This window comes from Rhinolophus ferrumequinum, chromosome 17, assembly GCF_004115265.2.
Source record: "Rhinolophus ferrumequinum isolate MPI-CBG mRhiFer1 chromosome 17, mRhiFer1_v1.p, whole genome shotgun sequence".
NCBI classification, from domain to species: domain Eukaryota; kingdom Metazoa; phylum Chordata; class Mammalia; order Chiroptera; family Rhinolophidae; genus Rhinolophus; species Rhinolophus ferrumequinum.
The window spans coordinates 60,725,590-60,739,819 of record NC_046300.1 but is presented as its reverse complement, the minus strand read 5'-3'; the positions used below and the strand labels follow the sequence as shown (position 1 = coordinate 60,739,819).

General features: G+C 36.6%; 1 protein-coding gene across 1 annotated transcript; it reads right to left on the bottom strand.

Moving 5' to 3' along the window:
• Positions 1-12,046: 12,046 nt before the first annotated feature.
• LOC117037308 (heterogeneous nuclear ribonucleoprotein C-like) lies at positions 12,047-13,440 on the bottom strand. The gene is made up of 2 exons (XM_033133238.1): positions 12,939-13,440; positions 12,047-12,899 (listed from the first exon to the last, which is right to left on the bottom strand). The coding sequence occupies exons 1-2, from the start codon at positions 13,253-13,255 to the stop codon at positions 12,332-12,334; spliced, it is 885 nt and encodes a 294-aa protein (XP_032989129.1). The 5' UTR covers positions 13,256-13,440; the 3' UTR covers positions 12,047-12,331.
• Positions 13,441-14,230: the final 790 nt, after the last annotated feature.

Below are 14,230 nucleotides of genomic sequence, written 5' to 3'. Positions count from 1 at the left end.
GAAGGGGACCCCCTTGTTTAAACTTCTCTTCCTACCCGTTTCACTCCTGCTCTCTGAATCGTATTCCCGAATAAACTGCATGCACTTGAGCCTTTGTCTCACGCTCTGATTTCAGGGTGACCCAGGATAAGACTCTACTATTTTTTTTCTTTCTTTGAAGAATGCTTATCCAGTTATTCATCTGATATGTCCATTTCCACGATGGCCTTGTCTCAGGTCCTTATGACCTTGACCCTCTTCTCTGGCATCTCCAATCATACTTCTTTGTTTGGTTCCTTCTCAGTGGTTTAGAAACATGAGCAAACTCTCTACATCCTGCAGAGATCTTCCCCCATTCGAGCCATTGCCCAATTTCTTGACAGAAGAGTCTGTTTTTGCTACCTTCATTTGCGCCACTCTCCTTCACCCCTCGACCTACTGTGATCTGGCATCCGTCTCCTGTACCACTCTAAAGCCACTCTCTAAAGCAATTGACCTGTTAAGTGATGACTCCAGTTACCTCAGAAGTAAAGTGAAATTATTAAGCTGTGGCAGGATGAGTTATTATGTAAACTGGAATCCGTTCTGCAGAGTTCCAAGAAAAATAAGAACAAATATGATAATATTAACATACAATGAGTGCTTACAATATTCCAGGAATGCTGCTAAATGCTTAATAAGCATTCTCATTTAATACTCAAAACAAGCCCATGAAGTAGAAATTATTACTACCATTTTGCAGTTGAGAAAATAGATTCCCAGGGGTTAACTTGTCTGAGAACACACAGCTAGCCTGAGCAGAGCCAGGACTCAAATTCAGGTCACCTTCCTAGATGCTCAGTTCTTACTCAGTTCACTGAGACCGAGACCGTCTGAACCTGTGTGTTTAATCCAGTCCTAACACTACTCCTCAGCACTGTGAGATACAGATTTCGTCTCCTTGGTTTAAAAGGCAGGAGTTAAAAGGATCCCGTTATATAGCAACAGAGAGTAAATTAGAGGTTGCTTAGAGCTCAAGCGTTAAGGGGAAATGGATAGTGACTGGGTTTCATTTGGGATGATGAAAATGCTGTAAAATTGATTATGGTGATTATTGCACAATTCTATGAATATGCTAACAACCCTTGAATTTACACTTTAAATGGGTGATTTGTAGGCTGGGGGATTATATCTTAATAAAGCTATGATTGAAAAAAAAAATCCCACTAGAGGTATTTAGCTTACTTATCTGACAGCCAATACAACATATGTAGGCAACGTTGATAATGCCACTGTTATTTATCAAATTCACAACCAGTAATCCTTCATGAAGCGGTGCTTGGTTTACACTTGCAAACACTTGTGGGGTACAGGATTTGAGGGTTCCAAAAGGTGTTCCCTTTTAGATCATTGCTGATCAGGCACAGGATCACTGAGACCCATTAGCCAGGAAGCCTTGCAAGCAGGTCTGGAAACAGTCAGACTCTTCCGTTTCTTTAGAAGAAAAGGGAAGGAAGATAATCAGGCCCTGAAAGAAAGCAGCACCAGGTTATTTGAATCCTGCCTTAGTTAGGGGACCACATCCAGATGTTTCATCAGTTTTGATGACCACACTGCCTCCCAATACATGCTTATTGTCCTAACTCCCAAAAACAAAAGGGAAAAGAAAAAGTGAAGGGCAATTCAGTTCCACCACCAGAGTGCTGTTCATTCCCTTCCACTGGATGTTGACTTATTGTGGAGCCACACGGTGGGAAGGGTGGCTTTTAGCTTTGAAAATTTGGACTCAAAATGAGCCTCCATTCACTCAAGGGTGGGGCATCATGCGAGCGAGACAACTGTCTTGGCAGCACTGTTAACTATCGGCTTAGACTGGCCCAATTACTTCCGTATCTTGATGAATTTCTCCCTAAACAGGGGAGCAGTGGCGAATTTCCTTCTTTCCACCTGTGATCTTATAACTAAAGATTGCTCAGAGTTGCCTCTGGGTCCTAAACCACCCTTAGCCCCCACAACTTTCCTTCTTACTCACAAAACTAGAGCTGATGCATATAGCAGCACAGAAGGGCTGGTATCATCTTGTGTGAAATAACTTTTCCTCAGCCTCTCCCTCACTACCTCTCCAGCTCCGGGAAGAGAATCCCAGAATTGTAGGTTGTTTTCTCCCTACTTCCCAGTCCTAAAGAGGAAACTTCTTTGGGTTGGAAAAAATGCCTTGTACTTCTACATGATGAAAGACCAGAGAAAGGCATAAAGGGAAGATTGGGGCAGTAAAAGCTGGCTACTCTGGGGGGTAGAGAGGGGGCGGCCTGTGCTGGGTGAAGGAGGAGCAAGGCAGGGAAGTAGATCAGAAAGGCAGGGAGGGTGTGGAGTACTACAGATGCCCCTCCTACCGTGTTTCCCCGAAAATAAGACGTAACCTGAAAATAAGCCCTAGCATGATTTTTCAGAATGACATCCCCTGAATTTAAGCCTTAATGCGTCTTTTGGAGTAAAACTTAATATAAGACCTGGTCTTATTTTCGGGAAAACACGGTATATTCCTGAGCTTTGAAAAAGGGATTTGAGCTCTCAACAATTCTTTGGATCATGTGCCTCTCACGTCTTTGCCTGATACAATGCCCTGAGACTGACCACAAGGGTCAAAGATTCTCCCTGAATGTGCCCATGGAGGGGACCCCTTAGATTTGTTTTAAAAAGCAATTGGTGGTACATTTAGACAGTAAGCTGTTTTAGAACCCTGGGGACAAAGTATAAGGACATTGCACCTACCTAAAGGGACGCAGACTTTCTCGTTGGTGCACCAGAATCTGATTTTCTAAATCAGTAAGATTGGACAAGACTACCATAGTAACAGTTTGCTTTATAAAATGCTAACTAAATTGATAAAACTTTTAGAATGGATGTGGGATAAGTAGTGAAAGGTATTTTGTTGGAGGAATTTCAGATTCCTCATTACATAGGAATTGTAAAAGTCCTTCACTTTTATTTTCTATTTTTTAAAAAATGTAGGAAAGAGCTTTTACCTTGGGGAGAGAAGGTCTGAGAACAAATCCTTGACCCACTTCTTAGCTACAGGACTCTAGGCAGGTCAGTTAACCTCTGCAATTGTCCCTGTTTTGTAAATGGGTAATGAAGAAAACTATTTCATCAGCCATTCCTACATTATTGTTACCCTAGGGAGAAAGAATGGGGCCCTGGGGAGAGGAGAGCACAGAAAGGACAATGTGAAGGGAGAAAAAGGAAGGTGGAGATGAGATCATTGTTAAGAAAAGGTGCAGCTACCAAACCGGCCAGAACTAGATTTTGGTGACTCAGGACACCCTCTTGCCCTCAAGGTGAACTTTAGTTAATTGTAATGGATTATAATACCATTAGCATTGCTGGCAGGGAAAAGTCTCCACCCACTGTGTTGCCAAGACTGTTCTGACAAGGGCCAAATAAGGACCAGGGAATCCCACCTCCCTACGGGAAGGAATGGTCAGCGAGGACCCACCTAGAAATACCTGGGACACCACCCCTAAATCTTGAATATTTCGCACCCTCATTCTAATAAAATCCTAAGCCTCTTTGTTCTTCAGTGCAGTTGCCCTCCCAGTATTTTGAGAGTGTACTCTTTTCCTTTCTGTTAATAAAACTGCTGCTTGCTTGGCTTATTCAGTATGTCCTTGAATTCTTCGTGTGAAGTTCACCAAGAACCCGTTTTGGGGGGGCGACATTATTACTATATTTAATTTATTTATTATGTGAATCCACTATATATAAATATATACAGAAAGAAAAGGAAGAAATAGTAGCATCTATTGAGTGCACCTGAGTAAGAACTTTATCATTTTAGAGATGAGCAAGTCAGGTCTCAGAAAACTATACAAAGTCAAACAAACACCTAGGAAGTGGCAAGATTAAGATTCAAGCCCAGTTTGTCTCCTTTCAAAGTGTCTCTTCCGGTGATCACGGTCCCTTTCATTAAAAATGAAGTATTTATTATACATGGTAGTGTTATTTAGATCACCAAATTTTCACTTGACAAGTTTTTCTTTGATTGAAGATTTGTGTTATAATCAGCAGTGTTGCTTCTCTCAACATGATTGTGAGTGTTGCTTTTGCAATATAATCTTTCCATAACTATGTTTTAACATCACATTGAGTTTTTCAAGGCTCTATACCATTTACAACTAGCTGAGACAATCCTGATGAAAATTCAAGTGGAACTTTGCCTGTCCTGTAACATCTCATGGTTAACCTTCCCTTCAATAACTGAAAATGCACTAAATGAATGAATGTCTTTGTTTAAACTCAACTTGGGTTTGCAGTGGGAGGCAGCTGACTGCAGAATAATGGTATATATACAAAGTAATTTACGATTTTCTTTGTTCTTCTCTTCCTTATTCTTCTCAGCAAGAAAGACAAAAGAGTATTCAGAGAGATAAAACGACTTTTGTTTGGCCCTAGGTAACAACTTTCCTGCTTTAGGCATATTCTACAAATTAAGCATAATACAAAACTGCTGATAAAAAAGGTTGATGATTAGTCTATCAGTTGCTGGTATTGTCTACCAGCAATTCAACCTCAGTTAACAAGCAGACAAAGTTCAGATTCCTTCAGCTAACTTAAATAACCCATTAAAAAGTGAAAACATAATCAAATTAAAACACCCACGAGATTTCAAGAAAAAGGAGGTAGGAGGAAAAACTTTGAAGAGGTCCAGGAAGAAATGCATCAGTAATTTCTCTGTCAGGTAACACTTTCTCAAACTGGCCTGAAAGCCAAAGATGAAATAGAAGTTTCTGTACCAAACAGGAATATGAAGGAGGGCTGACCTTTGATCAAATGTCCCTTTGTAGTTTTGACACGGAAATTTGCATGAAAAAAAAAAAGTATGCTGGACACACTACATGAAAAGTTAAGTTCCAGCAATGCAAAGGAAGCCAGAGGTCAAGCTTCTTAAACAGCCTTGTCAGATAAAAGCTGGATTCCTTCCGCTGTGCACGTGGGAAGTTTTACAAGCTGCAGATAATTTTTAAGGAGGACAAAGTATTTTTGTTCTGCGCTTCAACACAAAGTACTTTCCATATTTTTAGGCCTGAATTTGGGCTCATAATTTTTCATCTTAGACATATTAGGGATTGAGATGGAGAAAAGCAAAAATGGTAACGTAAACATTATTAGGCATTTAATTTGCCTTTGGTAGTTATTCTATAGGAGAATTATTTATAAATGTATCAATTCCCGTTTAGTTTCCCCTTTAGAATCCTATCAGAAGACCAGTAGCTGTTTTTAAGTGTTAACTAAAAATGATCTGTGTGTTACATAACAATCCAAATGAACATAAAAATATTTATAAGTAAAATCACTGTGGTACAGAAATATGACTATTTTCGTATCATTCATAGTATTTGTCTGACAGTTGGTCGTAATCCTATTTGTAAAGAGATCAACATGAAATCCAACTACACTGCTAACTCAAAATAGTTAAAATCATACAGTGCACTTTCCCCTGACTTCTCACCTAACTCATTTTCCCATTCAAAGTATGCATAGTGTTGTAAAGACTGTGTTTCAGGCACATGGCCGGCAGTTAATAAATATTGGTGGAATGAAAGAATATTGTACACAGTGTTAGCAGTTATTTGGAAAAAGCAAACGAATGAAGAATGTTCTGCTTTTGTCTTTCTCATAGAGGTCTTCACTGGATGAGATTTATTTTTAGTTGGGAAAGCAATATAGAATTATGGTGAACAGCATGGGCTTTAGACTCACATTTTGGTGCAAATTCCAGATAAGAATTACCAACTTGGTCACCTTGCATTTAGTCAATAAACCTCCCTAAACTTATATTTCTTTCTCTTTAAACTAGAGAGAATGGCATCCATCACATAATATATATAAAGAGTTGGGGTGTAGGAGTGTAGTAAGTGGCAGCTACATAGTTTTTCAGTTTTATGAATGATCCCAGGTGACTTGTCCACAAAATTCCCATTCTTGGCTCCACCATCTTCTGGGTCATCCCTTTAAATATGTACATTTGCTTGTATCTATCCCATCCATGTTAACACAAGAGAGTGTTCTTCCAGTTGGCTTATTGGTCCTCATCCTTGTGGTATGTACCATAGCACTAATCTGTATATAGACAGTGTGCCTGATAGACAATTTTGTCTTATGAGGTGACTTCTCCCTGTGAAGAGACTGATCTGGTGGAAGTTGTCCATAAGAAGGGGCTTAAATGGATTATTTCAAAGTCAAGATAAAAATCAAAGTTATCTAGCTCCTGATTATTGATTTGTTTCTACTATAAACTTTGCTATGCAAACCCCTTTTTCTTTCTTTAATAGTCCCTCCAAAAGACATAAGACGGCGTGAAAGAATCTTCCAGTGTGTGATAACTGGTTTCTTCAAATAGCCTTAGGTTTTTTTCTTTCTTCTTCTCTGTGTCTACTTAATCTAAGAAGTCAAAAAAGAAGCAAGCAGGGAAATGGAATCTGAAATTAGAGTTAGTGACCTAGGCCTTGCCGCTCTCCATTCATGAAATATTTATTTCATTACTTATCCTTGGAAGCTTGTTAGCCTAGTGTTTTGAAAGTAAGCAATCCATAACTTAGGAGTCCAGATGAGCTAATCTTACAAAGACCAACATCTGGCACAGAGGAATAGGGGAGACGCTTAAATGTGCTTCTTTGATTCTAACCAAAAGGGTGAAAAACATGATATCTTGTCTGCTTCCCACAACTCTGACCTATAGATGATCTTATATTACAAATTGAACACTTTGCAAAATAGGACTTCTTATAATTTTTCATAAAGGGCTTAAAATCATTATTCCACTGAAGAACATTTACAGGGCCAGAACTGACCACACGTGGGGAATGTCGCTTATTATGGGCATACTTAAAAATTCTTAGGAACATCAATTTCTGCAATGACTAATTATGCTGAACTCAGACATTAAATTATATTACTTTCTAGAAAATAATTCTGAATTAATTGCTAAATAAAGAATAAATATACCAACATCTCTTAGTGTGAAGGAAATACCATGTTTCCCCAAAAATAAGACCTAGTGGGACAATCAGCTCTAATGCGTCTTTTGGAGCAAAAATTAATATAAGACCCGGTCTTGTATTATATTATATAAGACCCAGTATTATGTTACATTATGTGATATTATATTATATTATATTATATTATATTATATTATATTATACTATACTATACTATACTATACTATATTATATTATATTATATTATATTATATTATATTATATTATATTATACTCGGTCTTATAGTAAAATAAGACAGTGTCTTATATTAATTTTTGCTCCAAAAGATGCAGTAGAGCTGATTGTCCAGCTAGGTCTTATTTTCGGGGAAACAGGGTAGGAGGAAAGCAAACTCTATATCATCAGTACATTTGGCCTGACATGTCTGCCACAAGTTTTCCTAAAAACAGCTATATTGAGATCTAATTCACATGCCAAAAAAATTCACCCTTTTAAAGTATACAATTTAGTGGGTTTTAGTATGTTCATAGAGTTGTATAACTAAGAGCACTATTTAATTCCAGAACATTGTCATCACCTCAAAAAATCATGTTATTTTCAAAATTATTTCAGCTATTCTGGGTCCCTTGTATTTTAATATGAATTTTAGGATCACCTTTTCCATTTCTGAAAAAGTAGCAGGTGGGATTTTTGATAGAAAATAGGTAGAGTTTGTAGATCAATTTGTATAGTATTGCCATATTAACAATGTTAAGTTTTCTGATCCATGGATATGGGATGTCTTTCCATTTAGTTAGGTCTTTTTAAATTTCTTTCAAAAACATATACATGTATTTTAAATTTTTATTGGGGAATATTGAGGAACAGTGTTTCTCCAGGGCCTATCATCTCCAAGTCCATTTTCAATCTTTAGTTGCAGAGGGCTCACCCCACCGTTCCATGGATGGAATTGAACGGGCAACCTTGTTGCTGAGAGCTCGCGCTCTAACCAACTGAGCCGTCCAGCTGACCCTCGAAAATATTTTATAGCTTTTGGTAACAAGTTTTATACTTCTTTTATTGCACTTATTCCTAGGTATTTTATTATTTTTGACACTATGGTAAATATATTTGTTGTCTATTTTTATTTTATAATTACTCATTACTAGAGTATAGAAATACAATTCATTTTAAAATTGACTTTGTATCCTGCACCCTTTCTGAACTCACTTATTAGATCTAATATTTATTAGTGGATTCCTTGGATTTTCTATATACAGATCATGTGATCTGCAAGATCACATGTGATCATTTTACTTTTTCCTTTCTAATCTGAATGCCTTTTTTTCCCCTTGCCTAATTGCCCTGACTGAAACCTCCGGTACAAGGCTGAATAAAGGCATCAGAAGTGGACATCTCTGTCTGGCTCCTGATCTTAGGAGGAAATCATTCTGCCCTTTACCATGATGTTAGCTGTGGGTTTTTCATAGATAACATTTATCAGGTTGGGGAAATTCCTGTTTATTCCTAATTTGTTGAATGTTTTATCATGAAAAAGTGTTGGATTTTTTGTCAAATGCCTTCCTAGATTCCTTGAGATGATCATGTGGTTTTTGTTAGGTATTTTATTAATATGGTATATTACGCTGATTTTTTTTTTCATATGTTAAATTAATCTTCCATCCCTTGGGGATAAATGGCAGTAGATGTAGAGTTCTGTCAGCTTTTGTAAAATACATTATATCCTACTGGATTTGGTTTGGTAGTATTTTGTTGAGGATTTTCACATTTATAAATCATAAGGGATATTGCTCTATTGTTTTCTTTTCTTATGTCTTTGTCTGGTTTTGGTATAACAGAAATACTGGCCACGTAAAATGAGTTGGGAAGTAGTCCTTTCTGTTCTAGATCTTGGAAAAGTTTGTGAAATATTAATAATAATTCTTTCTTAAACATTTGGTAGATTTTATCAGTGAAGCCATTTGAGCCTGGGCTTATCTTGTGGAAATTTTTGACTACTAATTTAATTTCTTGTTATTTATCTGTTCATACTTTGTTTCTTGAGTCAGTTTCAGTAGTTTGTGTCTCCCTAGGAATTTTATCTAAGTTATCTAATTTGTTGCTGTACAATTATTCACACTATTCCTTTATAATCCCTATTAGATCTCTAAGAGCATTAGTGATGTACCTCTTGTATTTCTGGTACAGTAATGTGAATCTTCTCTCTTTTTCCTTGGTCAGTTTAGCTAAAGTCTTGTCATTTATTATTTATCTTTTCAAAAAGCCAACTTTTGGTTTTAATGATTTTCTCTAATGTTTTTCTATTCTCTATTTCATAAATTGCCACTATAATCTTTATTAATTTACTTCCCTCTGCTTGGGTTGAGGTTTTTTCCCCCTAGTTTTTTTTCAAAAGGTGCAAAGTTAGATTATTGATTCTTCCTTACTAATGAAGGTATTTACAGTTATACATTTCTTTCTAAGCCTTTCTTTAGCTGCATCTCATAAATTTTAGTATGTTGTGTTTTCATTTTTATTCTTTTCAAAGTATTTTCTATTTTATGAGTTTGTTGTTTAATTTCCACATATTTATGAATTTATTGTTTCTAATTATTGAAGAAACAATAATTGATTTCTAATTGATTTCTAATTTCATTGCATGGTATTGAAATTACCTCCTGTTATTGATTTCTAATTTCATTGCATGGTAGCTAGAAAACATACTTTTAATCATTTTTATTTATTAAGTTTTATTTTATCGCCTAACATGATTAATCCTGGAAAATGTTTTGCATTTCAGAAGAATGTATGTTCTATTCTTGGGTGAAGTATTTTGTGGGTGTCCATTAGTTCTACTTTGGTTTATAATGTTGTTCAAGTCTTCATTTGCCTTGTCTATTTTCTGCCCACTTGTTCTATTCATTATTGAAAATGAAAGTTTGAATCTCCCATTATTATTGTGGAATTGTCTATTACTCCCTTTACTTCTGTCAGTTTTTGCTTCATGTATTTTGAAGCGCAGTTGTCAGATGTATGTTGTTTATAATTGTTATGTATTCCTGATGAATTGATCATTTTATTATTATAAAATGTCCTTCTTTGTCTCAGTAACATTTTTTTATCATAAAGTATATTTTTTACTGATATTAACAACTGGTATTTTGTTTAAAACTATAGCCACAACAGTATTCTTTTGGTTATTGTTGGCTTGGTATATCTTTTCCCATCCTTTTTCTTCCAACCTATTCAAACCTTTGAATTTAAAGTAGGTCTACCATGGACAGCATATAGTTGGATCATAGTTTTTCCCCTCCATTTTTCCAGTTTCTGCCTTTTGATTGGAATGCTTAATCCATTTATACTTAATATAATTTCTGATATGGTAGAATTTATACCTACCATTTTATTATTTACTTTCCACACATCTTATATCTTTTATACTCCTCTGTCCCTTCCTTACTGACTTCTTTTGTGTTAAAAAGCTATTTTCTAGTATACAATTTTAATTCTATTTTTGTTTTTTTATTACATATTTTGAGTTATTTTTTTAGTGGTTTTCCTGAGAATTACAATTAACACCTTATAAAAATCTAGTTTGGATTAATAGCAAGTTAATTTCAATAGCATACAAAATTTGGCTCCTGTATAGCTCCATTTCCTCCCTACTCCTTTGTGATATTATTGTAATACAAATTACATCTTTATACATTATAAGCTTATCAACACAGTTTTATACTTATTGCTTTATGCAATTGTCTTTTAAGTCAGGAGAAGAAAAGTGTTACAAAAAAAAAATCATCATGCTATTTTTTATATTTACCTATGTAGTTACCTCTCCTAGCTCTCGTGTACTTTTATTTCAGCCTGAGATACTCCCTTTAGTATTTATTGTAAGTCAGGCCTGCTAATAAGGAATTCTGATTTTTTTTTAAATCTGATAATGTCTTAAATTCTTCTTTGTTTTCAAAGGATAATTTTGTTAGATATAGAATTCTTGGTTGACAGTCTTTTTCTTTCAGCACTTTGAGAATGTCTTCTGGCCTCCATGGTTTCTGATAAGAAATCAGTTGATAATCTTATTGAGAATCTTGTACATAATGAATCTTTTTCTTGTTACTTTCAAGATTCTCTCTTTGTCATTGGCTCTTGACAGTTTGATTATGATGTTCCAAGTGTGTATCTTTTTCAGTTTATTTTACTGAGAGTTCATTGAGCTTCTAGAATTTATAGCTTAATATTCTTTATCAAATATGGAATGTTTTCAAACATTATTTCTTCAAATATTCTTTCTGCCTCTTTTTTTCTATCTTTTTCAGGGATTCCCATTATGCTTATATTGGAACATGTACTACAAGTCTCTGAGATTCTGTTAATTTTTTCTTAATTATGTTTTACTTCTCTTCCTTGACTGGATAATCTCAATTGACTAATCTTTAAGTTTGCTAATTCTTTATTCTAACAACTCACATCTGTTGTTGAATCCCTCTAGTGAATTTTTTTCATTGTTATTGTACTTTCCAACTCCAGAATTTCTATTTGTTTCTTTATTGTAATTTCTCCTTATTGATAATCTACATTTGGTAGATTATCAATTTATACACATACTTTCTTTTAGATCTTTAGATACTATATTATTTAGTTCTTTGAATTGGTTGACTTAAAATTTTTTGTCTATTATATCCAATATAGTTCCTCATGGACTGTTTCTTTTTTTTTTTTTTTTTTTTTTTTTTTTTTCCTGGTTTAATAAGGACGTGTTTATTTTGAGAAAAAAGGTCCCAAACATCAGGCTGTTCACAAAAATAACCCACAGTATCAACTTTAGAAAACAAATCTTAAGACTATTACACTAATTATTTTCCTAAAGGATGCATTTGACATGCCAACTCTCGTTCACAAAAATACATTGTTACATTTGTGTTGAACAGCCCCACACAGCACGCTCATGTGGGGTATAACACACATACCTCTAACTCAAAGCTGCTCTCAGGTGCTACTCAACTAATGAGACTGCCTTTGCAGGTAGGGAAGCAACTAACTACTGAACTCATGTATGAATGGAAAGAACTGTACTCCCTGCATAACAACAGATTATTTTGGAGACAGTTGATAAAAACCATACATCCTTTTTATTGTTAAGTCATAAAGAGGTATCAAAATTAAAAGCAAAAATTACAGGATAAGACTTAACATAACTACTGGGAGCGTCAAAGGAAGTGAGAATGGGACTAGGCGCAGGGCAGTATGAATGAATGAACGTGGGAAGGGCAAGGATGGGGTAACAGTGAGCATGTGCTGAAGATACTAGGGGAGAGGATCTGGTGAAAATTTTGATCTTAGACAAGCGCCTAGGTAAAGAAATAATGGGACAAGATTTCTAAACCCCACTATGTGCTTAAGAGTCATCCTCGCCATTGGCGCTGTCTCTGTCATCCTCTCCTTCCTCAGCCTCTTTTTCATCATCCTTGATCAACTCCAGCTGGTCATCCCCCCGATCTTCATTATCATCATCATCCAGTAGGTCCCCCTCCTCAGCAGAGTCATCTGCACCCCCCTCAGACTCCATCTTCACATTAGTCTCATCTTTCTTCAGGGAGCTGCTGCTCTGCTCCTCTTCTGACTTATCATTCTTCATCTCTACTCCTTGTTTGCTCTGTTCCTTTTCAATTTTTTCCAGGCTTTCCAGTAGAGAATCCACTTTTTGTTTTATCTGGGTCAATTCCTTCTTAATGGTCTGAAGGTCATCTCCTTTCAACTTTCCAGACTTGGAAGAAGATCCTCGCTGTCCACTCTTAGAATTGAAGCCACTTTTGCCCCTCCGAGAGGTGTTTCCTGAGACACGCTGGCGTTTGGAGGGCACTACAGCCCGAGCAATAGGAGGAGGAGGAGGAACACGTGCTGGGTAACTGTACATCCTGTCATAATAATCCCGTTGAAAGTCATAGTCCAAGTCAAAAGAGGAGCTGAGTAGAGGGGACGGAGAAGGGTGTTCTGGTACTGACCCGTACATCTCCGCTGCAGATCGTTTCACACCTGCTTTTCCTCGGTTCACTTTTGGCTCTGCAGCCAGATTAATATCTAAAACCTGGCCAGCAATCATTCTGCCATCCTCTCCTGCCACAGCAGCCCGGGCATTTCTCTCATTAACATACTGAACAAAGGCAAAGCCCTTATGAACAGAGCAACCCACAATTTTGCCATATTTTGAGAAGATTGCCTCCACATCAGATTTCTTGACCACAAGAGTATTGAGATTTCCAATGAATACACGGGAGTTCATGGAGCGAGGATCTGTCTTGTTGGTAACATTGCTGGCCATTGTCTTTGAAGATAAGGTTCCTCACAAAGCCAAAAAAATGTAGCTGAAGATCAAAAAAATCTCACCGAAGGGGGAAGGAGAAGAGATTCGATTCTGAATCTCCTACTCCCGGGTTGTACGTGAAGAAGCCGACTGCTCCCCGAGGTCGGCAACGCGGTCGCAACCACTCAACCTTCGTCTCTTCACAAAAATGGACTGTTTCTAGTAACTGCTTCTTTCCCTGTTTATAGCCCATACTTTTCTATTTTTTATTTATGTCTCATAATTTGTTGAAAACTGGATATTTTAAATAATGTAATATTGCAACACTTATAATACGATTCCCCCTTCTCAGGGTCTATTGTTGTTGCTATTTGTTGTAGGTCTTGCTGTTTGTTTGTTTAGTGCCTTTCCTGAACTAATTCTGAAACATTTGTATTCTTTATCATGTGTGGCCACTGAAATCTCAGCTTGGTTAGCCTACTAGTCAGTTAATGATTGGATAGAAACTTTCTTAAATTCTCTCAACAAATAAGTCTCTCAGCCTTTGCTTAGGACTCTTTCTGTTTGTTGGGGCATGTCTTCACTGCTCTAGCAGGCAGTATACAACCCTGCATTAGCCTTACTTCCCGCTTGAGCAGAACCTCATGTTCATCTAGAGGTGACAGATTAGGGTCTTCTCAAGTCTTTTCTAGTCATGTCCACAGCCATACATATGCATGTGATCTTCTCTAACCCCTGGAATTATATTGGAGATTTTCAGAATGCACTATGGACATCTCATTTCTCTGCTTTTCCTTTTCTCTGGTCCGTCTTTTGTTGTATCAACTGGTATCTCACCTCAGACAGCTGTTATGTTAAGTAATTACCACTGATTATTTTCAAAAAATGCCCCAGAGAAAAAGTTATTCGCACTGAGCAAGCTCTGATTCGAGTTAAATAAATACAAGCCTTGCAAGTGGGGCTTCCCAGGGAGCTGCCAGAGAGGTCAACTGT

Coding starts and splice junctions, on each gene's coding strand:
- LOC117037308 (XM_033133238.1), bottom strand. CDS start 13,255: ATGGCCAGCAATGTTACCAACAAGACAGATCCTCGCTCCATGAACTCC. Junction 12,900..12,938: donor TCTGCAGCGGAGATGTACGG/GTCAGTACCAGA, acceptor CCCTCTACTCAG/CTCCTCTTTTGACTTGGACT.